Source organism: Perognathus longimembris, chromosome 20 (genome assembly GCF_023159225.1).
Source record: "Perognathus longimembris pacificus isolate PPM17 chromosome 20, ASM2315922v1, whole genome shotgun sequence".
NCBI classification, from domain to species: domain Eukaryota; kingdom Metazoa; phylum Chordata; class Mammalia; order Rodentia; family Heteromyidae; genus Perognathus; species Perognathus longimembris.
Genome location: NC_063180.1, coordinates 22,775,448 through 22,797,140, shown reverse-complemented (window position 1 = coordinate 22,797,140; position 21,693 = coordinate 22,775,448). Strand labels below are relative to the sequence as shown.

The window sequence follows — 21,693 nt, the reverse complement described above, 5'->3', positions numbered from 1 at the left end:
TCTTGTTTTCCACTCACAGTCATGTCAGTTTTCATTGGGCAGCAGATTTGTCCCCAGGAAATGACTGCCAGTTATTTTCTTCAACCAGCAAACTGCTGAGCACCTGCTTGTGTACAGAGGCAGAGGTCTCAGGGAGCATGGGGTCTCACCAACATGGAGTTGGGGGGTAGGATGCCATGGTGTGGGGGGTAAAAATATCAGCAAGATGGGAGAGCATGTCCAAGACAGCCTGAAGCCGATGGCTCACGCCTGTCATCCCAGCTACTCAGGAGGCTGAGACCTGAGGATCACAGTTCAAAGCCAGCCGAGACAGGAAAGTACAAGAGAGTCTTATCTGCGGTGAACCCTCCACAAGCCACTATGCCGGGCCTCCTTGCCCATCCTGGCTCACGTGTCTGACTCAACTCTGATTCTCTGACTCACTCTCCCACTCCCTTGAGAGGACCCGGGGGCCACCCCACCTCTGGGCTGCCTTCTACTGGGTTCTACCTCTGTCCCTCCTGTCTGTGATGCACATCTGAGTCACCTCCCCACCCCCCCCCCAACCGAAACCACACCTTTCCCATCCTGCGCAATTGCAAGGGACACTTACTTGTGCCTGTGTGACACTTTGCCCAGGCTTAGCTCATCCCTGGGTGGATCTTGGTGAGAGTGGGTGGGTGTCCCAGCCGGCCCCTGGTGACCTTAAACTCTGATCCTTTCATACCCACAGCCATGAACACCTTCCCCTTTGCATGCACTGTTCTCTCCGCCCACCATGCTGTTCCTTGCTCTCCTCTGTTGCCTATTTTTGGTCATTTCCTTCCCAGGACATCATGGTTTTGCCTGGTAAGTTGATGTGTTTGCTTTTTTCTCACTATGGAGCCCAAGCTGGCCTTGAACAACTCTCTAGTCTCCTGTTTCAACTGCCAAGGTGCTGGGATTACAGGTGTGTGCCACCATCTGACTAGGCAGTACTTTAGTTTTCAATACAATATATATTTTTTTGCCAGTCTTAAGGCTTGAACTCAGAGCCTGAGCACTGTCCCTGGATTCTTTTTGCTCAAGGCTAGCACTCTACCACTTGAGCCACAGCGCCACTCCTGACTTTTTCTGTTTATGTGATGCTGAGGAATCGAACCCAGGGCTTCATGTATACAAGGTGAGCACTCTACCACTAGGCCATATTCCCAGCCCCTCAATATAATTTTTGTTTGTTTGTTTGTTACGGGGCTTGAGCTCAGGGACAGTGCCCTGAGTTCAAGCCTCACCACAGTGGACTGAAAGGCACTAGTTGTATACTTTGCAAATACCCAGCTGGGTAGCCACCTCTGCCTTGGGTTGATCTATCTCATCCAGAATCTTCTAGAAAATTCTGTCAAACTCCTGAGTCAATCTGCACACACACAAAAAAGTCAGGTATCACCTTTTTGTTAGTAGAAAAATCAGTCTGACCTTATGCCTTACTTTGAAACCCACTGATAGAAAGGCCCACAGCTGCCAAGGACCAGCAGCTCACACCTGTAATCCTAGCCATTCAGGAGGCTGAGATCTGAGGATCTCGGTTCAAAGCCAGCCCGAGAAGAAAAGACTCTGTAAGACTCAGCAAAAGCTGGAAGCGGCGCTGTGTGTGGCTCAAGTGGTAGAGAGCTAGTCTTGAGTACAAAGAGGCTCAGGGACAGTGCTCAGCCCCTGAGTTCAAGCCCGAGGACTGGCAAAAAAGAAAGGCCCACAGCTTTGAAATCAGTGTACTGCAAGGCAAAGGCCGCTCACACCTGTAATGCCAGCATTCTGGAGGCAGGGGCTAGAGACCGGATAATCAAGGCTCTATGGTTACATATTGAGGACCTGTCTCAAAGAAAGAAAGAAAAGAAAAGAAAGCAACCTAGGAAAGTTTGCATGTCTGAAATACCACAGTGGAATCACCTGGTGCAATTACTACACACTAGAAATAAAAAGATAAGAAAGTGAAACGAGGGCCGTGCCCGTGGGGTCAAGAAAGGAGGGGTGATGACCGGCAAGGCAGCTTATTTGCATAAATGAAAATAGAGCCGTGAGACCTGCTGAGCGTGTTGTTGAGACCAGGGAGAGTGACAGAGGGGCTGCAGTTAGTTGGGGCATGTGTGGCAACGACACAATGAAACTTGTGCAACTAATTTGAAAGACTAATTAATTTAATTTAAGCTAGTTTAAAAAATAGCTACCACCTTGGGGCTAGGAATATGGCCTAGTGGTAGAGTGCTTGCCTCCAATACATGAAGCTCTGGGTTTGATTCCTCAGCACCACATGTATAGAAAAGGCTGGAAGTGGTGCTGTGACTCAAGTGGTAGAGTGCTAGCCTTGAGCAAAAAGAAGCCAGGGACAGTGCCCAGGCCCTGAGTTCAAGGCCCAGGACTGGCAAAAAACAAAACAAAAAAATAGCCAAAAGAACACTGGATGGCCCAGGCAGTTTTTGGCCTCCCGCCGGTCCCTAAGATCCCTAGACCCCTAGAAGGGGAGGACAGCGTCCCCCTCCTCCCAAGTCTGTCACGTGACCAGTGCCATGGCTGGTTTGTTGAGTGAATTCAAGAGCGGCCAGCCGGGGACAGAGCCGGTTTAGCAGCTCCACCGCTGGAGACCTCGGGAACGCTGCACATCATTCTGCCTCGTTCCCAAGGGTCGAGGCCGTGGACCCCCGACCCCTGCGACCCGGGCCCCCGTGACCCCTGACTCAGCTGCCGACTGGTCCCCAGAGTTGCTGCCCCTGAGCCTCCCTCCTGGAGAAAGCAGGACCAGGACTACATTTCCCACAAGTCTCAAGGCTGAGACTACAACTCCCAGAATCCTTTCCTCCGCTAGGATCGGTGCCCTTCAGCCAGAGGGGAAGGGGGATGGGGAACAGCACCCCACCCCCCCTAGTTACATTCGCCGCCTCCCCCCCGATGGTCCTGCCTCAGTTTCACCAAGGAGGCTTCCTTAGAAGCATTCTTAGAGGCATTCTTGTGCCACGGTGTCACCAGCGCGCGGCGGCCACGCGTTCTGGCCGAGCCTGGGACCCCTGATCGCAGGTCGAGGTGGGGGGGGGGGCGAGCCTGGGACCCCTGATCACAAGCCGAGGGGGACCCTAGCCTGGAACCCCTGATCGCAGGTCGCGGGGGAGGAGTCCGAGCCTGGGACTCCTGATCGCAGGTCGAGGTGGGGGTGGGGGGGGCGGTCCGAGCCTGGGACCCCTGATCGCAGGTCGAGGGGGACCCGAGGCCTGGGATCCCTGATCTCAGGTCGAGGTTGTGGGGGCCCGGGCCTGGGACCCCTGATCGCAGGTCGAGGTGGGGGGGTCCGAGCCTGGGACCCCTGATCGCAGGTCGAGGTGGGGGGGTCCGAGCCTGGGACCCCTGATCGCAGGTGGAGGGGGGCTCCTAGCCTGGGACCCCTGATCGCGGGTCGAGGGGGCGGGGACGAGCCCTGGGACCCTGATCGCAGGTCGGGGTTCTGGGAGCGCGCGCCGGGGAGGGGGCGCCCGCGTGTTGCGGAGGCTGCATCCGGGGTGCGCAGCTCCCGCCCAGCCGCAGCGGAGGGGACGCTTCGCCGGTGCTCGCGGATGATGGAGAGGTCCTCGCCCAGGGTGGGACTCTGCGTTTCCGGGTGTGTCTGCAGCTCGGGGTGCTGTGGGGTGGGACCCCGAGATGTCATCCTAGCACGTGACGTGTGTGTGTCCTTGTGTGATGTGTCCATGTCCCTGAGCACCGGGATCCAGTCCCAGCTTGGCAACTTTCCTAGTGTGTGACACCCCCTCCACGCTGTGCCTCAGTTTCCCCATCTGTGGCAAAGGGGCACTGTCGAAGTTCCTGTCTGGAAGGGCTGTGGTGGGGAGTAAAAGGTGATACGGGGAAATTCCTGACTATTTCCTCATTTAAGAATAAAGGAACCAAAGCAAATGATTCTGTACTTTTTGTGCTTGTGGTTGTGTAACGTGTGTGCAGGGAAATGGGTTATCTGTGCTGCGTGCGTCTGCCTGCGTCCTTGCGTGTGATGTGTTTTTGGATCTTCCTGTGTGTTTGTGTGTGCCTGTGAGAGCCTATGTTCGGGACATGTGACCGTGGCAGGGTTAGGAGTCTCTGTAACCTTGTTTGAAGTGTGTGTTTGTGCCATGTGCCTACGGCTGCTCAGGTATGGGATGCGTGGCTGGCCAGGTCCGATGGGGTGCCTGCATGTTTGTGTACCATGTATGTGGCTGTGTAAATCGCCTGTGATGTGTGTCTGTCTGGGTGGGTGGTGTTTCTGTGTACGTTTTTGCATCTGAACCGTGTGGACGTTATGTGTTTCTAGGCATGAGGCAGCTCTGGGATGTCTGTGTCCCTCCTTGTCTGTGTTCCGTGTCTGTGGATGCACACAGGTCTGTGTCTCTGTGTGTTCCCGTGATCTGCGTCTCTGCCTGTCTGTGCATGTCTGTGACTGTAGGGTTCTTTGTCACCCATTTGTCTCTGGGATGTTTGTGACTGTGTGGTGGGGCTCTGTGTATCTTTGTTTGTGGCACCTGCGTGTGGATCTGTGGTGCGTGTCGGTCTTTGTCATGCCGGGGTGTTCCTGCGTGGCCTGGTGCATTCGTGTCGTGGCCCAGCCTGCCTGTGCGTTCCCAGTGCAGCCTGTCCCTGCGTCTTTTGTGTGTGACGTGTGCGTGTCCCCGGCTGCTGCAGGCTGTCCACCTTTGTATGTGGTGTGCCTGTGTACGAGGGTCCTGCAGCATGTCAGCAGTGTGTGAGCTGCGTGTGTCTGACAGCTCCGTCTTAGCGTGTGACACACGTGCCCTTGACAGTGGTTTGGCACAGTGGTGTCAGAGCCAGGCACTGTGGACCCTGAGCCCCCCCTCCCCCCCCGGGGTCTGCTGGTCCCTATCTGTCTCCCCCTTCCCTCTCTCCCCTTCCTCCTGGCAGCCAATGCTACCCAGAGCCAGTTGCCATGACAACCCTCCATCCTCCCTCCATCCTCCCTCCTCCCACCCTTCCTCTGACAGGCTCTCAGCTCCCCCAATCGTGGCTGTTCTCGGGGGCGGGGCCCTCGTTCTCGCTCCCCCCCACCCTACCCTCTCCCCCCCTACCCCAGCAACCCCGGCTCCCCAGCTCCTCGCCTCTGTCTGCCTCTCCACCCCTTCATCTGTCTATCCCTTCAAATAGGGGGAGGGGGGCACCTGAGCCAGCAAGCAGCCCCTCCCTCCCCCTGTCCTGCGTCTCCTGCTCCTCTCCCGGGCTAGGGGAGGCCAGGGTCGAGCGGGTCCCCATGGCTGGGGGCTGAGGGCCCGCCCCCCCTCCTCCCCAGCCGCCACCACCTGCACCTCCCTTCCATCCTCGACAAGATGCCTGCTCCAGGCGCCTTCATCCTCCTCGCGGCCGTCTCCGCCTCGGGCTGCCTGGCGTCTCCCGTCCATCCTGGTGAGTGCGTCCTGCCGGCCATCGGCGGGGCCCCGGCCCCCGCCCCCACCGCGGCCTCCATCACCTGTACGCCCCCCCCCCCCCCCGCCCCGTGTCTGGCCGGGCTTGGGGCTGCAGAGCCTGGGGGCCGCGCGAGTGTGCACGCGAGTGTGCGTGTGTGCACGCGAGTGTGTGCGGGCGCGGGCGGGGAAGGACAGGGCCTCGGGGAGGACTGGAGCCTCGGGGGGGACACAGCCTAGGCGGCTGTCTCTGCTTTTGGGGGGGGCCTGGGTTTGGGCTGGGGAGTAGAGGACAAGCCTGCGCTCCCAGCGCCCTGAGCCGAGGCCCCAGCCGCACCGCCGGGCCGGGCCGGCTGGAGGTTCACGGGCACCAGCTTCTGCCCCAGCCTTCATTTGGCAATCACCCCCCTCCTTAAATGGGGGGCAGCCAGGCTGTTCCTGCCAGCGTATGTTAAATTCTCACGGTTCCAGGCCTCACTATCGCCTCACACTCCTTGTCTCCATCCTCCCTGGAATCCATCCAAACCTGGGATGAAAGGATGCAGTGGGGGACCCCAGCTTGGTGCTACAGGAGGGACCTCACCCCCAGCCCAACCACCTGGGAAGGCCGCAAACTACAACTCCCACAATTCCCCGGGCCACCCAGCCTTTCTGCCAAGGGGCCTCTAGTCGCGGAGCGGCATGGGAGTTGTAGTCTAAGACTATAACGGGATGGGAGGGGCACCGGGTACAAGAGCCAATGGCTTGAAGCCTAGCCCGAGCCTGTGCCCACAGACGGATTCGCCCTTGGCCGGGCCCCCCTGGCTCCTCCCTACGCCGTGGTCCTCATTTCCTGCTCTGGCCTGCTGGCCTTCATCTTCCTCCTCCTCACCTGTCTGTGCTGCAAACGGGGTGATGTTGGCTTCAAGGTGAGGTGGCTGATGGGGCTGACTGGGGACCTGGTGTGGGGGACCCCAGCAAGGCCTTTTCCTAACCCAGGTGGTTGGCCAGGGAGGGGCAGCAAGCCTGAGAGCACACCTGGCTTGAGGTTGTGCAGACCAGGGGCTCTGGGATCTGGAAACTGGGGTGGAAGTTGGACTGGGAGGTGTGTGTGGGGGGGTACTGGGGGCAGCTGTGAGAGAACACTGGCACACCTCTCAGCCCCCTGTTCTTCGCCTCTCCTGGCTCCAGGAGTTTGAGAACCCCGAGGGGGAGGACTGCTCTGGGGAGTACACTCCCCCTGCGGAGGAGACCTCCTCCTCTCAGTCGCTGCCTGATGTCTACATTCTCCCTCTGGCTGAGGTCTCCCTGCCAATGCCAGCCCCGCAGCCTTCACATTCAGGTACTGCCCCTCATTCAGACCACCATCCCAGGGGTCCTGGGGGCACAGGACTGAACGTCCCGGAGGACCTTTCCTTCAAGGAAAGGTGGAGGCCGGAAGTCTAGATTCTTGGAAGTAAGAGAAGCAGACAGATCATCTTGGTGGGGAGCCATTGCTTAATCTCGAAACCAGATTTGGAGATGCTTTGGGGACCAGGGAAGCTGAGATCAGCCTAGATCTCAGTCTCAGAGGTGGCCAATGAGAGGCCTGAAATCAAGCCATTGGAGCGTGGGATGCCAAAGGAAAGGGCTGATTGGATATTGGAATCTTGTGGGGAGCCAATGAGAATGCTGAGATTCTGTCTTGGAATGTTGGAATGGCCAATGGGAGGAGATTGGTGTCTGCTTGGACCCCAGTCTTCACTGAGTTGGAGGGTGTCTCTGGGAGGAAAGAGAGAGGCTCAAGGGCCTCCCCCTCCCACCTCCTCTTCAGACATGACCACCCCCCTGGGCCTCAGTCGCCAGCACCTCAGCTATCTACAGGAGATTGGGAGCGGCTGGTTTGGGAAGGTGAGTAGGGCTGGGGGCGGGAGGGTGGGGGTGTCCACACAATCCCGGCCTGGACTCCTGTTCTGTGTCCGTCCCTGCCTCGCTCTCACCATTTTTCATTTGCCCCTCTCACACCCCCCTCAGCCCACCCATCTCCCCTATGTCCGCCCCTCACCTGCTCCCACCTGGCCCACCCCCACCCACCCCACATCTGTCAGTCAGCACCTCCCTCTTCACTCCATTGACCACTCCGCCTCGCCACCCGGCTCTCCACGCGTCTGCCAGTCTGTCCATCCTTCCATCTGTCCCTGCGTCCATCGGACTTTGGGCCTGTGAGTCTCTCACCCTGTGTCTGCTGGGGGACAGGGGAGGTGGGAGATGAAGGAGGGGAAGGGAGGGGGGGAGACCAGAAGCTGTAAGGTGGAGCTGGAGGTGGAGGAGGGACAGGCTGGAGACATGGCTGTCCCTGATTCTGGGGTACCCCTTGGCCAGGTGATCCTGGGCGAGATTTTCTCTGACTACACCCCAGCCCAGGTGGTGGTGAAGGAACTGCGGGCCAGCGCTGGGCCGCTGGAGCAGCGCAAGTTCATCTCGGAAGCTCAGCCCTACAGGTATCTCTGTGGACGTGTGTTCTAGAAACCCAAAGGCTAGGGGGCTTTTTTGTTCTGTTTTTGTGCCAATCCTGGGGCTTGAATTCAGGGTCGGGGTGCTGAGCTTTGTCACTCAAGGCTAGCGCTCTACCAGATCAGATTATCATAGGCTTTCCTGCCCAAGCTGGCTTCCAACTGTGATCCTCATCTCAGCCTCCTGAGGGTGAGAGCTAGGTTTACTCCTCATGGAGGTGGAAGGGGTTCAGGGTGGAATCAAATCTGGCTTCACACCCCAGGTTGTCTTCTTGGCTATGTGCCTATCAGTTGAGCGTCTCCCTCCTGGAGCCCAGGGTTTGTCTTTGGACAGAACTAGGGACCTGCAGCAATATGGAGTGGAGAGCACTTGAGCTCAACTAGAGGGGTACTGCTCCTACTGCACCCCCCATCTTCATTTGCCAAGTGGGTTCAGGAAGAGGGGGCCTTCCACAGTGTTGCAGTGTCTTAAGGAGGTCCCTTCAGAGCTCGGCCTCACTCTGAGGCTCCCTGATAAGGCCTAGGTAAACATTTGCCAAATATTTTCACCCAGAGGTAGAGTCTCCGGATATGGAAAGGTTGTGTACGCAGGTTCCTTATCAGAACCGTTGTAAACGTTACGTTCACCCTGAGAGACTCAATTGGACTTTGACATTCACCCCCTTGTTGGTTCCCCATTGCTATCAGGGCAAACCCCACTCCTCTGCACAGGACCTTGGTTCTTGTTTTGCCCTTTCTCTAGAGTATCACTGCCTGTTCATTCATCTCCAGCTTGGAGTTGGGGGTTCCCCTTCTCTAACAACTTAAACAACAACAACTTCTTCTTCTTCTTCTTCTTCTTCTTCTTCTTCTTCTTCTTCTTCTTCTTCTTCTTCCTCTTCTCCTTCTTTTGTAGTCCAGGAGCTTGAACTCAGGGCCTGAGCACTGTCCCTGAGCTTCTTTTGCTCAAGGCTAGCACTCTACCACTTGAGCCACAACAGCACCACTTCCGTTTTTTTCTGCTTATGTGGTGCTGAGGAACTGAACCCAGGGCTTCATGCATGTTAGGCAAGCACTCTACTGCTAAGCCACATTCCCAGTCCCCTTGGGCTCCTTTTCCTCAAGGCTAGTACTCTACCACTTAAGCCACAGCACCACTTCTGGCTTTTTCTGTGATTGAGTGGAGGTAAGGGTCTCCCGGACTTTCTTGCCAGGGCTGGCTTCAAACCTCAATCCTCAGATCTCAGCCTCTTGAGGAGTTAGGATGACAGGTGTGAGCCACTGGCTCCTGGATTCCTCTTTTCACTTCTATCCTTACTCCCTGACCCCATGTAAAAGGGGCCTGGAATAGTCTATGATATCATCCTGTGTTGTTTTTTTTCATAACTCATATCCCAGTTTGTCATTAATTTCCCTCTTATTGCCTATCTCTCCTTATTCCAGTGCCATTACCACTAACCACAAATGGCTGTTTACATTTAAAGTAAAATCAATGACTGCAGCCAGACACTAGTGGCTCATGCTGAGATGGGAGGATTGTGGCTCAAGGCTAGCACTAGCCAAAGGTCAGGAGATACCCCTTAGTCTCCATCCCAAATTGGGCCATGGTGGTATGGGCCTGTCATCCCAGCTATGGTGGGAAGAATAAATAGGAGGATCGCTGTCTAAGCTGATCCAGGCAAAAAACTAGACCCCATGTCAATAATAAGCAGAGTAACATGGGCTGAAGGAATGGCTCAAGCTTCATAAGTGCAAAACCCTGAGTTTAAACCACCATACCAAAAAAAGGAAGGGGGGAAGAAAGAAAGTTCAAATGAGAAGTCATTAAAAGTCATTTCTCCACGTTTCAAGTGCTCTATGACTGACCCCATGTGGCCAGAGGCCCCAGGCCTGGCACGTTACTGTCTTCAGGGCCACACTGAGATCAGATCCCAGCAGTGTAACTCTGGGCACGTCTTTGAGCCTTTGTTTCCTGCTGTCTGGTATTCAGGAGTCATCATTTTGCAGGGTGACAGTGAGCTCAGGCTTCCGTGTTTCTCTCTCAGCCTCCGTTTCCCAGTGCCAGCCATTTCTCAGATCCTAATCTAGATGCATGGCTTCCATTCAAGCAGGACGGGATGCCCAGCTCCGATGGCAACCCCTTAGTCCTTGTCTCAGAATGAACACAACTCACCGTGTACCTACTTCAGAATGAATCCTAGAGTGTGAAGTCTGACAAGCTTAATGCTCCTTCAGACTCCAGGATAGATAGGTATGAGGGGAATGCCCTTCCCCATGCTTGGTTTGATCGTCCATCTAGTGTCGTGTGGTAGTTCATGCCTGTAATCCCAGCACTTAGGATGAATCATACATTTCAGGCCTGGATGGTCTAGGCAGTGACAGCCTGTCTCCAAACACCAAACTGAATAAAGAGTAAAGGGAGAAAGTATTTGAGAACGACAAAGCCCGTGAGGAAAGGGCAGGGACGTTACATGACAGCGATGGGCCCTTTGGACAGGAACATTAGGCAGGCCAGGGAACTAGGAGGCATCTGCCATGCAAAGCATTGTGGGAAGTGTGTTCCAGGCACTGGAAACAGCATATACGAAAATCTGGTGACAGAAAAGGCCTTTCTGGAAATGCAGTTAGAATTGAAGGCAAGGCTGGAAATATGGCCTAGTGGTAAAGTACTTGCCTCGTATACATGAAGCCCTGGGTTTGATTCCTCAGCACCACATACACAGAAAAAACCAGAAGTGGCGCTGTGGCTCAAGTGGCAGAATGCTAGCCTTGAGCAAAAAGAAGCCAGGGACAGTGCTCAGGCCCTGAGTTCAGGCCCCAGGACTGTCAAAAAACCCCAAACAAACAAATACAAATTTAAAAAAAGAAGAAAATAGAATTGAAGGCAAAAATAAAGCCCAGGGCTGGGAAGATGGCTTAGTGGCAGAGTGCTTGCCTCGCATACATGAAGCCCTGGGTTCAAATTCCTCAGCACCACATAAACAGAAAAAGCTGGAAGTGTCGCTGTGGCTCATTGTGGTAGAGTGCTAGCCTTGAGCAAAAAGAAGCCAGGGCTCAGGCCCTGAGTTCAAGCCCCAGGACTGGCAAAAAATATATAATATAATATAATATAATATAAAGCCCAAACATGTTAAAATAAAAAGAACAGTGATAGTTCTGGGTGTGGTGGTGGATGCCTGTAATTCCAGCTGGTAGGAGCCTGAAGCAAGAATCTTGAGAATTCCAGACCATCCTGGGGATACACAGCCAGACTGTCTTAAAATACAAAACAACAACAACAACAAAAAAAAAACCCAGTATTAACCCAAACCTCTTCCCATCGTGTCCCATCTCCTCACAGATCCGCTAAACCGGCAATACCCATATGATGGGGTTAGTACCCATGCCCCCTCTTTTCAGATCAAGTAAACAGAGGCAGGGACAGGTGCAGTGACTTACTGGTGATTACATCGCGCAAAGCCGAGCCAGATTCAGACCTACACGCAAGGTGCTGGTGGGGTACTGGCAGGCCCACCACTGGGGGGCGGTGCGGAGCTGAGGGTGAAGCTGGGGGCTGAGCCATGGCAAGGAGCCTGGGCAGAGCAGGTGTCCTACTCCAAGAGCCTGAGCAGGTGTTTGGGAAGACAGACACTGGGTACAGTGGGTGACACCTCCTTTGTGGGCAACCAGGAGCCATAGATAGCTGAAGGTCAGGGACTGGAAAGCCAGGGACAAACTGAGGCTGGAACTGGGGGGTGAGGAGGGGAGATGAGAGAGGGGAGGGGCGGATGAGGCTGAAGGGGGGGAGAGAGGAGAGGCAGGGACCTCTGAGGCCCCCTGCTGAAAGCCAGCCAGGGCAGTGCCCCGACAGAGATGGGGTTGGGGCGGCAGACCCTGCCGGCGAGGCAACTGCAGCCAGAGACTGAGCCGCAGGTCGGCAGGGCAGGGAGGCTGGGATGAGGTGGACTGCTCGTGGCCTGTCCAGTCCTCTCCTGACTCCTCCTCCCTAACGCTCTGGCCTTTCCCTCCCTTCCTCTGGCCCCTCCCTCTCCCGTCCTGGCTCCTCCCTCTCCTGACACTTCTGCTTCTCCCACAGAAGCCTGCAGCACCCCAATGTCCTCCAGTGCCTGGGCCTCTGTGTGGAGACACTGCCCTTCTTGCTGATCATGGAATTCTGTCAGCTGGTGAGGGGCTGGGACTGGGTGACAGGAGGGGGCGCAAGTGGGGTTCTAGGAGCGCCCGGGGCCTCCCCATCATCACTATAAGAAGCCTGAGTGCCGATCGTAACATTTCTTGAGGCTTACCGGATTCATGCTGCTCTGGGCCAGCAGGCAAAAGTGGATCTGTCATTACCCCTTTCACATTGCAAGGGAAACTGAGGCTCAGAGAAACTGGCCTCCCCCTGCTTCAGACCAGTGTCCGCAGGGACTGTGTGGTCATCTATACCCAACCCCTCCCAGGGGGACCTGAAGCGATACCTCCGGGCCCAGCGGCCCCCCGAGGGCATGTCCCCCGAGCTGCCCCCTCGAGACCTGCGGACGCTGCAAAGGATGGGCCTGGAGATCGCCCGTGGCCTGGCGCACCTGCACTCGCACAATTACGTGCACAGGTGGGCAGGCCCGAAGCCCCGGGGAGGGGCTGGGAAGGAGCCAAGGCAGTAGGGGTCGGAAGTGCCAGGCTCTGAACCGGGATGGACAGGAGTCGTGGGAGGAGAGACCAAAAGGGAAGGCGAGGGACAGGAAAGGAGCAGGAGCCAACATAGGCAGGGCGGGGCCAGGAAAGGAGGCAGGACCAGGGGTGGGGCCAACAGATGAGGTGGGGCCGGAACAGGAGGCAGGGCCAACACATGGGGAGGGGCCCGGAAAGAAGTAAAGCCAAGGAGGAGCCCCCACCGATGGGGAGGAGCCAGGAACTGGGCGGGGCCAGGGAGGAGGTGAACCTGGATGGGGCGGGGCCAAGAGCGGGGCTAACCGCTGGGGAGGGGCTAAGAAAGGAGGCAGGGCCAGGGAGGAGCCAACACAGGTGGGGAGGGGCCAGGAAAGGAGATGGGAGGGGAGGGGCCAACAGATGGGGCGGGGACAAGAGCCGAAGGACCAAGGAGGAGCCAATGGAGGTGAGAGGGAGTCAACACAGACAGGGAGCGGCCGGGAAAGAGGCGTGGTCAAGAGAGAGGGACCAGGGGCTGGGGATATAGCCTAGTGGCAAGAGTGCCTGCCTCGGATACACGAGGCCCTAGGTTCGATTCCCCAGCACCACATATACAGAAAACGGCCAGAAGTGGCACTGTGGCTCAAGTGGCAGAGTGCTAGCCTTGAGCGGGAAGAAGCCAGGGACAGTGCTCAGGCCCTGAGTCCAAGGCCCAGGACTGGCCAAAAAAAAAAAAAAAAGAGAGAGGGACCAAGGCAGATGGGAAGGAGCCTGGGGATGGGAGGAGCCGGGAGAGAGGAGGAAAAGGAGGAGGGGCCATCACAGGAGATGGGCCAGACAAAAGTCAGAGCCAGGGAGGAGGAGCCAGCACAAGTGGAGCGGCCAGGGAGGAGGGAGGGGCTAAGGGAGGAGGGTCTGGGAGGTAAGTGGGAGGAGCCAGACAGAAGGGGCTGTGCCAGGAGGACCAGCAGAGTAAGAAGGCAGAATCAGAGGGGAGAGGTTGCTAGGGGGCGGGGGGGGGCGGGGGAATAAGGGCGGGGTCAAGAGAGCCGCTGTGGGGAGGAGTCAGAGGGTGAGTGGGTGGGGCTTCCTGAGGGGCGGGGCCTCGCTCGCTAGCCCCGCCCCCGTGCTCCCCCAGCGACCTGGCGCTGCGCAACTGCCTGCTGACCTCTGACCTCACGGTGCGCATCGGGGACTACGGGCTGGCGCACAGCAACTACAAGGTGGGCGGCCTCGGGCGGACGGGCGGCGGCGGGGTCTCCGGGGGGGTCCCCCGACCCCCCTGACCCACAGGTCCCGCCGGTCCCCAGGAGGACTACTACCTGACGCCCGAGCGCCTGTGGATCCCGCTGCGCTGGGCGGCGCCCGAGCTGCTGGGGGAGCTGCACGGGACCTTCATGGTGGTCGACCAGAGCCGGGAGAGCAACATCTGGTGAGGAGGAGGGGGATCCGGGGTCCCCCGAGAGGCGGGCAGGACCCCCTAGGAGCCAGGCGGGGACTCAGCCTCTCTGCCCCCCACAGGTCCTTGGGGGTGACCCTGTGGGAGCTGTTTGAGTTTGGGGCTCAGCCCTATCGCCATCTGTCAGACGAGGAGGTCCTCGCCTTCGTGGTCCGCCAGCAGCACGTGAAGCTGGCCCGGCCGAGGCTCAAGCTGCCCTACGCGGACTACTGGTGCGTGGGGCGCGGGGGTGGCGTGCGTGGGCGGGCTGCCCGGGGTCCTCCCCCCGCACCTTCACTTCCCTAGCACCCCACTGACACTCACTGGCCCCTGATAACCGCCCCTGGAGTGGACAGAGGCCATCCTCTCTGCCATGACCTGGAAGGGAAAACGGAGGCACTGAGTGGTAGAGACGGGGCTTGAAGTGGAAGTCCACTGACATCGTTCCACCATGGCCGATCCCTCCCGTCTGCCTCTCCGTCTGTCTGTCTCTTTGTCCCAGGCCTCTACCCCCTCTCTGGGTCTGTCCCCTCCGGGTCTCTGCCCCCTCACTCACGCCCCTCCCCTGCCCACCCCCCGCCCCCCAGGTACGACATCCTGCAGTCCTGCTGGCGACCCCCAGCCCAGCGGCCCTCGGCCTCTGACCTGCAGCTGCAGCTCACCTACCTGCTCTCCGAGAGGCCCCCCAGGCCCCCTCCTCCCCCACCCCCGCCCCGCGACGGCCCCTTCCCCTGGCCCTGGCCCCCCTCGCACAGTGCCCCCCGCCCCGGGACCCTCTCCTCGCCGTTCCCCCTTCTGGATGGCTTCCCCGGGGCCGACCCTGACGACGTGCTCACGGTCACCGAGAGCAGCCGCGGCCTCAACCTCGAGTGCCTGTGGGAGAAGGCGCGGCGCGGGGCTGGCCGGGGTGGGGGGGCCCCTCCGTGGCAACCGGCATCGGCCCCTCCGGCCCCCCACGCCAACCCCTCCAACCCCTTCTACGAGGCCCTGTCCACGCCCAGCGTGCTGCCGGTCATCAGTGCCCGCAGCCCCTCAGTGAGCAGCGAGTACTACATCCGCCTGGAGGAGCACGGCTCCCCGCCCGAGCCCCTCTTCCCCAACGACTGGGACCCCCTGGACCCAGGCGTGCCCGCCGCCCAGGCCCCCCAGGCCCCTTCCGAGGTCCCCCAGCTGGTGTCCGAGACCTGGGCCTCCCCCCTCTTCCCGGCGCCCCGGCCCTTCGCGGCCCAGGCTGCGTCAGGCAGCTTTCTGCTGAGCGGCTGGGACCCCGAGGGCCGGGGCGCTGGGGAGACCCTGGCCGGAGACCCCGCCGAGGTGCTGGGGGAGCGGGGTGCGGCCTGGGCCGAAGAGGAGGAGGAAGAGGAAGAGGAGGAAGGCAGCTCCCCCGGGGAGGGCAGCAGCAGCCTGGGCAGGGGTCCCGGCCGCCGGGGTCCCCTCCCCTGTCCGCTGTGCAGCCGGGAGGGCCCCTGCTCCTGCCTGCCCCTGGAGAGGGGGGACGCCGTGGCCGGCTGGGGGGGGCACCCCGCCCTGGGCTGCCCCCACCCTCCGGAGGACGACTCGTCCCTGCGGGCAGAGCGGGGGTCCCTGGCCGACTTGCCCCTGGTCCCCCCCGCGCCGGCCCCCTCAGAGTTTCTGGACCCTCTCATGGGGGCCGCAGCGCCCCAGTACCCCGGGCGGGGGCCGCCCCCCGCTCCCCCCCCTCCGCCGCCACCTCCCCGGGTCCCCGCCGAGCCGGTCGCGTCCCCCGACCCCCCGTCGGCCCTGGCCAGTCCGGGCTCAGGCCTATCGTCTCCGGGCCCCAAGCCGGGGGACAGCGGCTACGAGACCGAGACCCCTTTTTCTCCCGAGGGAGCCTTCCCCGGTGGGGGGGCGGCCGAGGAGGAAGGGGTCCCTCGGCCGCGGGCTCCCCCCGAGCCACCCGACCCCGGAGCGCCCCGGCCACCCCCAGACCCGGGTCCCCTCCCGCCCCCGGGGCCGCAGGAGAAGCCGAGCTTCGTAGTTCAAGTGAGCACCGAGCAGCTGCTCGAGTCCCTGCGGGAGGGCGTGACCAGGAACCTCCTGGGGGGCCAGGGGGTGCCGGGGCCCAGGAAGGCGGGGAGAGGCCCCGGGAGCCGAGAGACAGCCCCGGGCCCGAGCAGAGACCCGACAGCCCCGGGCAGCGGCGCGAAGAGAGCCCCCAGCCCGAGCCTCCCGGAGAACGGGGTGACAGTCTCGGAGAACGGGGGACAGGGAGCCCCGGGCATGGAGAAGACGGCCGAGAATGGGGGACTGGGGTCCCCAGAGAGAGTCGAGACAGTGCTGGAGAATGGGGAGCTGACGCCCCCAAGGAGGAAGGCGATGCCCCTGGAGAATGGGGAGCTGACGTCCCCAGAGGCCGGGGAGAAGGCGCTGGTGAATGGGGGGCTGATGTCCCCAAAGAGCGAGGAGAAGGCATCCGCGAATGGGGGCCGGAGGCTCCCCAGGAACACGGAGAGCCCGCCGGAGACTGGGCCCTGGAGGTCCCCGGGGCCCCGGGAGAAGACGCCCGGGACTGGGGGTCCAGCCCCAGAGACCTCCCTGCAGAGAGCCCCCACCTGCGGCCAGGGGCCCTGGCCCCAGAACGGCTTGGAGACGGGCCCTGGCCCGCGTGGCCTAGCCCCCAAGAACGGGATGCTGGACCCCGGGACCGAGAGGAGAGTCCTCGAGACTGGGGGGGCGCTGAGAGCCCCAGAGGCTGGGAGGCTGGACCTCGGGAATGGGGGCCCAGCCCCAGTGGACGTGGGGATGGGCCCAGGCGGAGGCCCCGAAAGCGGCGCGGACGCAAAGGCCGAATGGGTAGACAGCAAGAGGCCACAGCCGCTACCACCGCTGCCGCCACTGGAGGCCCAGGCGAGGAGGCCGGAGCCAGTAGTGCCCCTGAGGGCCAGGCCGGAGGTGGCCTCCGAGGGAGACCCCATGGCCCCAGACAACAGGGCCGACGGAGACACAGCACCCAGCGGAGACGGGGACCCCCCCAAGCCCGAGAGGAAGGGCCCCGAGATGCCACGACTGTTCTTGGACTTGGGCCCCCCTCAGGGGAACAGCGAACAGATCAAAGGTGAGGAGGCTGTGGGGGGTTGGGGTGCAGTGGAGGTTGGGCTTGGGGCGGCTGGAGCAGCAGGTCCAGACCCATCCATCCAGTGTGAACGCAGAACCACTGGGGCTCCATTCCAGCCCTGTCCCTCCATCCCTCTGCAGCCTTGGGTAAATGTCCAGGTCTGTGTCTTAGTTTCCCCAGCTGCTAAGGGAGGACATCTACTTGAGAGGCAGCCACAGAGGGCAGTAGGTTAGGAAGGGCAATGCCTTTAGCTCAGGCCTAAGACACCACAGTCAACGCCTGCTTTGTTCTCCCCCGACCTTTGAACCAGGGGATCCAAGTCAGACATCCACAGGGCAGAGAGTGCAGGGGATCTGGGAAGGGACGTACTGAGACCCTGTCTCAGCCCACTGGGCTTTTTCCCTGCAAAACCAATGCTCTGGTTTTTCTTTTCTTTTTGGCAGTACAGGGATTTGAACTCCCATTCACAATTGCTAGGCAGATGTACTGCTTGAGCCATGCCCCTATCCCTTTGGTGGTTGTTGTGCAGGTAGGGTCTCCTTCCTGTTTTTGCCTAGATTGACCTCATACCACAATCCCCCTTCTTCTGTCTCCCCCATAACTGGGATGACAGGCTTGTTACCAGTGTGTCTGACTTATTTGATGAGATGGGGCTGGCCCAGAACCACAAATTCTTCTGATCTCTACTTCCTGAGTAGCTGGGATTAAAGGCATACACCTCTGAGCCTGGCCCACACTCCTAGGTTTTCAAAAACGCTTACAACCAATCCAAAGGAAGCCCATGGAGTGGGGCAAGTAGGGCAGTCAGGGCCCCAGGCTGCCACCTGTGGTCTCTGCTCTACTTTCTACTAAGCTAGGTATCTCCCCTGTGTGCCTCGCTCTGGTCTATCCATGGCTGGGTTCCAGGTACGCTCAGATCAGGCCCTGCCTCACCCTACTGTACACAAGGTCTTTCCTCAGGACCTATGGATTGGAACACTTATGGTTCCTAGGGGTGTGGGAAGTTTGTGACCAGCTGCGTCTGGAAGTGGAAAAACGTTGGAGTAGCTAAGATGCCCCAGATATCCAGTGTGCCACAAATGCTTAGGATGTGGATGTGCTTGGAGCCCCGGGTTGTCCCCTCGGGTGAACCAGGCCAACACTGACTGCGCTGCCACAGACACATAGGAGGTGGCCTGAAACCTAGTCTCCCAAGGCTGGATGGAGTCGGGGCATTGGGGGAGTGGGAACCGTATATGCAAAGGCGCGGAGGGGGGAAGAGGGGCAGCCGTCCGTGGAGCTGGAGGTCACTCCAGAATGAGGCACTGGCTGTCCCGAGGCACTCCGGCCCGGTGGGCTGTAGGGAGAACCTGGGCAGATAGAGAGCAGTGGGGCTTGCGTAGGCCCCACCCCCGCAGCTAGGTGGGAGAGCCTGCCTCAGTTTCCTCAGGGCGAGGCTCACCGATCTCTCCCCTCGCAGCCAAGCTCTCCCGGCTGTCGCTGGCGCTCCCGCCACTCTCGCTCACGCCGTTCCCGGGCCCGGGCCCGCGGCGGCCCCCGTGGGAGGGCGCGGACGGCGGGGCGGCTGGCGGGGAGGCCGGCGGGGCGGGGTCGCCGGGGCCGTCGGAGGAGGACGGGGAGGACGAGGACGAGGACGAGGAGGAGGACGAGGAGGCGGCGGGCGCGGCGGCGGGGTCTCGGGGATCCGGGAGGACGCGGGCAGCCCCGGTGCCCGTCGTGGTGAGCAGCGCCGACGCGGACGCGGCCCGGCCGTTGCGGGGATTGCTCAAGTCTCCGCGCGGGGCCGACGACTCGGAGGACAGCGAGCTGGAGAGGAAGCGCAAGATGGTCTCCTTCCACGGGGACGTGACCGTCTACCTCTTCGACCAGGTGGGTGGGTGAGGACGAGGGGCGGGGCCTGCGGCCGGGGGACGGGCCGGCCAGGGCAGTAGGCCCTCTTGGGGGCGGGGCCCGAGGCGGGGGGGGGGGCCGGCCAGGACAGTACGCCCTCTCGGGGGCAGGGCCCGCGGAGGGGGCGGGGCCGGCCAGGACAGTGCGCCCTCTTGGGGGCGGGGCCCGCGGCGGGGGGGGGGGGGGGCGGCCAGGACAGGCTCCCGCCTGGGTGGGCAGAGGGATGTGTGCGGGGTAGGCCCGGAGTTTGGAGGGCTGAGGAGGCAGGTGGTTCCAGGCCCCCAAATCGGCCACCTGAGGCCCAAGTATGGGAGGTAAGTGGGGCGGACGCGTGGGGGGGCGGCTAAGAGATCGCTTTGGTTAGGACATCTAGCACTCCGGAAGTGGGCGGGGATTGTAAGGGGCGGGGCGTAGAGGTCGCTTTGGGTTAGGAAGAGAATTCCGGGGGTGGGCGGGGCTTTCCGGTGGGCGGAGCTCTCTGTGGGGAACGCGGCAGTTGTGTGGAGATTGGATTTTAGGCTGAAACAAGGCTTCGCAGGCAGATTTAGGGCTAGGCCTCCTCTCAAGAGTGAGGTCAGCGCTGCAGCTGCTTCCACCTGTTGGGGGGACAGTGGGTGGGGCGTGACTGAGGGTTCATCCCCTCTGGGTTCCATTCGTTTACCGCCCCAGGAGACGCCAACCAACGAGCTGAGCGTGCAGGGCCCCCCCGAGGGGGACACGGACCCATCAACGCCCCCAGCGCCCCCGACGCCTCCCCACCCCACCACCCCCGGAGATGGGTTTCCCAGCAACGACAGCGGCTTTGGTGAGGGGAGAGGACAGGGTGGGGGCGGAGCCTACAGTGGAGGAGGGAAACTGGTCCTGGGAGGGAAGGGCGGGGCTTTCAGGAGGGCCTGGGAACGTGGGCGGGGCCAATGTGGGCGGGACCTACGGCGAGGACCTCGAAGGGTTGGGCCTGAAAGGGCGGGGGCGGAGCTCGGTGGGCGGGGCCTGAGGGCTGGGAGGGGCGTGGCCTGGAGGGAGGGACCGGCGGGTTTGACAGCTCTCCCGCTCGCCTACCCTGGCAGGAGGCAGTTTCGAGTGGGCGGAGGATTTCCCCCTCCTCCCCCCACCCGGGCCCCCCCTGTGCTTCTCCCGCTTCTCCGTCTCGCCTGCACTGGAGACCCCGGGGCCCCCCACTCGGGCCCCCGACGCCCGGCCCGCAGGTACGGTCACCTCCTGGTCCATTTCTTGATTTCCAGCCTCTTCCTTCTTGGTTCTCCCTCTCCCAGCTCAGGCACCCCCACCCACCCACCTCCCATTCTGTTTCCCCCACAACTGGCCCCGCGGGAGAAAGTCTGGGTGGCTCTGTTGCCCATGCGGGAAGCCCTGGGAGAGGGGGGCGCGGCCTCACTGACGCTTGGGGCTAGGGGGTGGGGGAGGAGGGCAGTGAGGGCAGAGGGGCCTGGGTGGTGGGGGGAAGGCAGTTGCTGCTCTGCCCACTTAGAGGGAGCCGAAAAATTCACTTTTCTCTACGCTCTCCATCCTCAGGCCCCGTGGAGAACTGACTCCCCAAAGACCCGATCCTCCCGCACCCCCAGACGAGGGGCTGAGAGTGGAATCCTGTGTGGACGACGGAGTCACTGCCAGTGCTGCAGACGCCGCCTCCGGGGAGGCGCCCGAGGCCAGGCCCTCCCCGCCCCCCACCACGTGCCAAACGGGAGGCCCCGGTCCCCCGCCCCCGAGCCCCCCTGCCAGCTCCCCCGACGCCCCTGATCCCCTCGGTGCCACATGAGGCAGCAGTCCCTCGCCCTTCCCGGAGCGTCACTTTTCTTGGAACTGAACTGAATGAACTCTTCAGGGCCTGGAGCCCCTTGACGCGCGGAGGCCTGGCCTCCCCCACTCAGCCCGTTCAGGCCGCAGGCTTCGGACCCCTGCCCCGCCCAACCTGGCCGCCAGAAGGGCCTCCAGTTCAACCTTGACGTGGCATTTTCACATTATTTAAAAAAGACAAAAATGACTTTTTGGAGGAAGGCGGGACCTGTGTGTTTGGGGAGGGGGGGCAGGGAGGATAGTCTCCATCCCCAAGGCCTGGGGTAGGGGGCGCCCACATAGTGGGCAGGGCAATGGTGCAATGATGACAAGAGGCTGTGCTGGGGGGACCAGGTGGCCCCATCTCAGTTTACCCACTCTCCCATATGACCCCCAGAAAGTCCCCTGCCATTTACAGGCCCCCTACACTCTCCTGTTTTGGTCCCTTGAACTCCTGGCCTGAGGGAGGGTGGGTGCCCTGATGCCCCACCTCTGCTGCATCCACTTCCCCTGCTTCCACGGGGTCCTGCCAGGCCGGAGCCCACATTATGAACCTCCCCCAAAGGCTTAGCGATAGCCAACTTTCCAGAGATCTGCTCAGATGGGGGTGTGGGCTGGTACCCACAATTCCCCATCCTTGGGAAAGTAAGGCAACTTGGAGGTGACTCCCGTGTCCCACAGGCCCAGTTTTAATCTGACCAGAACAGAACTGATTTCATCTCCCTAAAACTTCCCTGAGGCCATTTCAATCAGTGATGGTGCCAATGGGTCCTCCCAAAGCTGGTGACACAGGTGCCTTGGAATAAAGGGTCACATCCCTCCAGATGAAATATGAAGGGACACATTGATTGCAGCAGTTGGGACTTCACCCACACAGAGAAGGAGACCCAACAGAGGCAAAGCCCAAGTCTGAGGCTCTGGGCTGCAAAGCCTTCTGAGAGCTGTAGGTGAGGCTCCCAGGATCTGAGTGGATGGGAGGGCCTTTCACACAGCACTGCCTATGGAAGTGAGGGTGTCCTTGGCCTAGCCCTGAGCCAG

General features: G+C 60.7%; 1 protein-coding gene across 1 annotated transcript; it reads left to right on the top strand.

The window, feature by feature from the left end:
- Nucleotides 1-5,309: 5,309 nt before the first annotated feature.
- Lmtk3 (lemur tyrosine kinase 3) lies at nt 5,310-21,555 on the top strand. The gene is made up of 15 exons (XM_048329292.1): nt 5,310-5,385; nt 6,159-6,292; nt 6,555-6,705; nt 7,177-7,253; nt 7,725-7,843; nt 11,910-11,997; nt 12,274-12,422; nt 13,599-13,683; nt 13,771-13,892; nt 13,982-14,131; nt 14,486-16,974; nt 18,434-18,843; nt 19,534-19,669; nt 19,932-20,069; nt 20,395-21,555. Exons 1-15 carry the CDS (start codon nt 5,310-5,312, stop codon nt 20,409-20,411), a joined length of 4,341 nt encoding a protein of 1,446 aa, XP_048185249.1. The 3' UTR covers nt 20,412-21,555.
- The last annotated feature ends 138 nt before the right edge of the window (nt 21,556-21,693 follow it).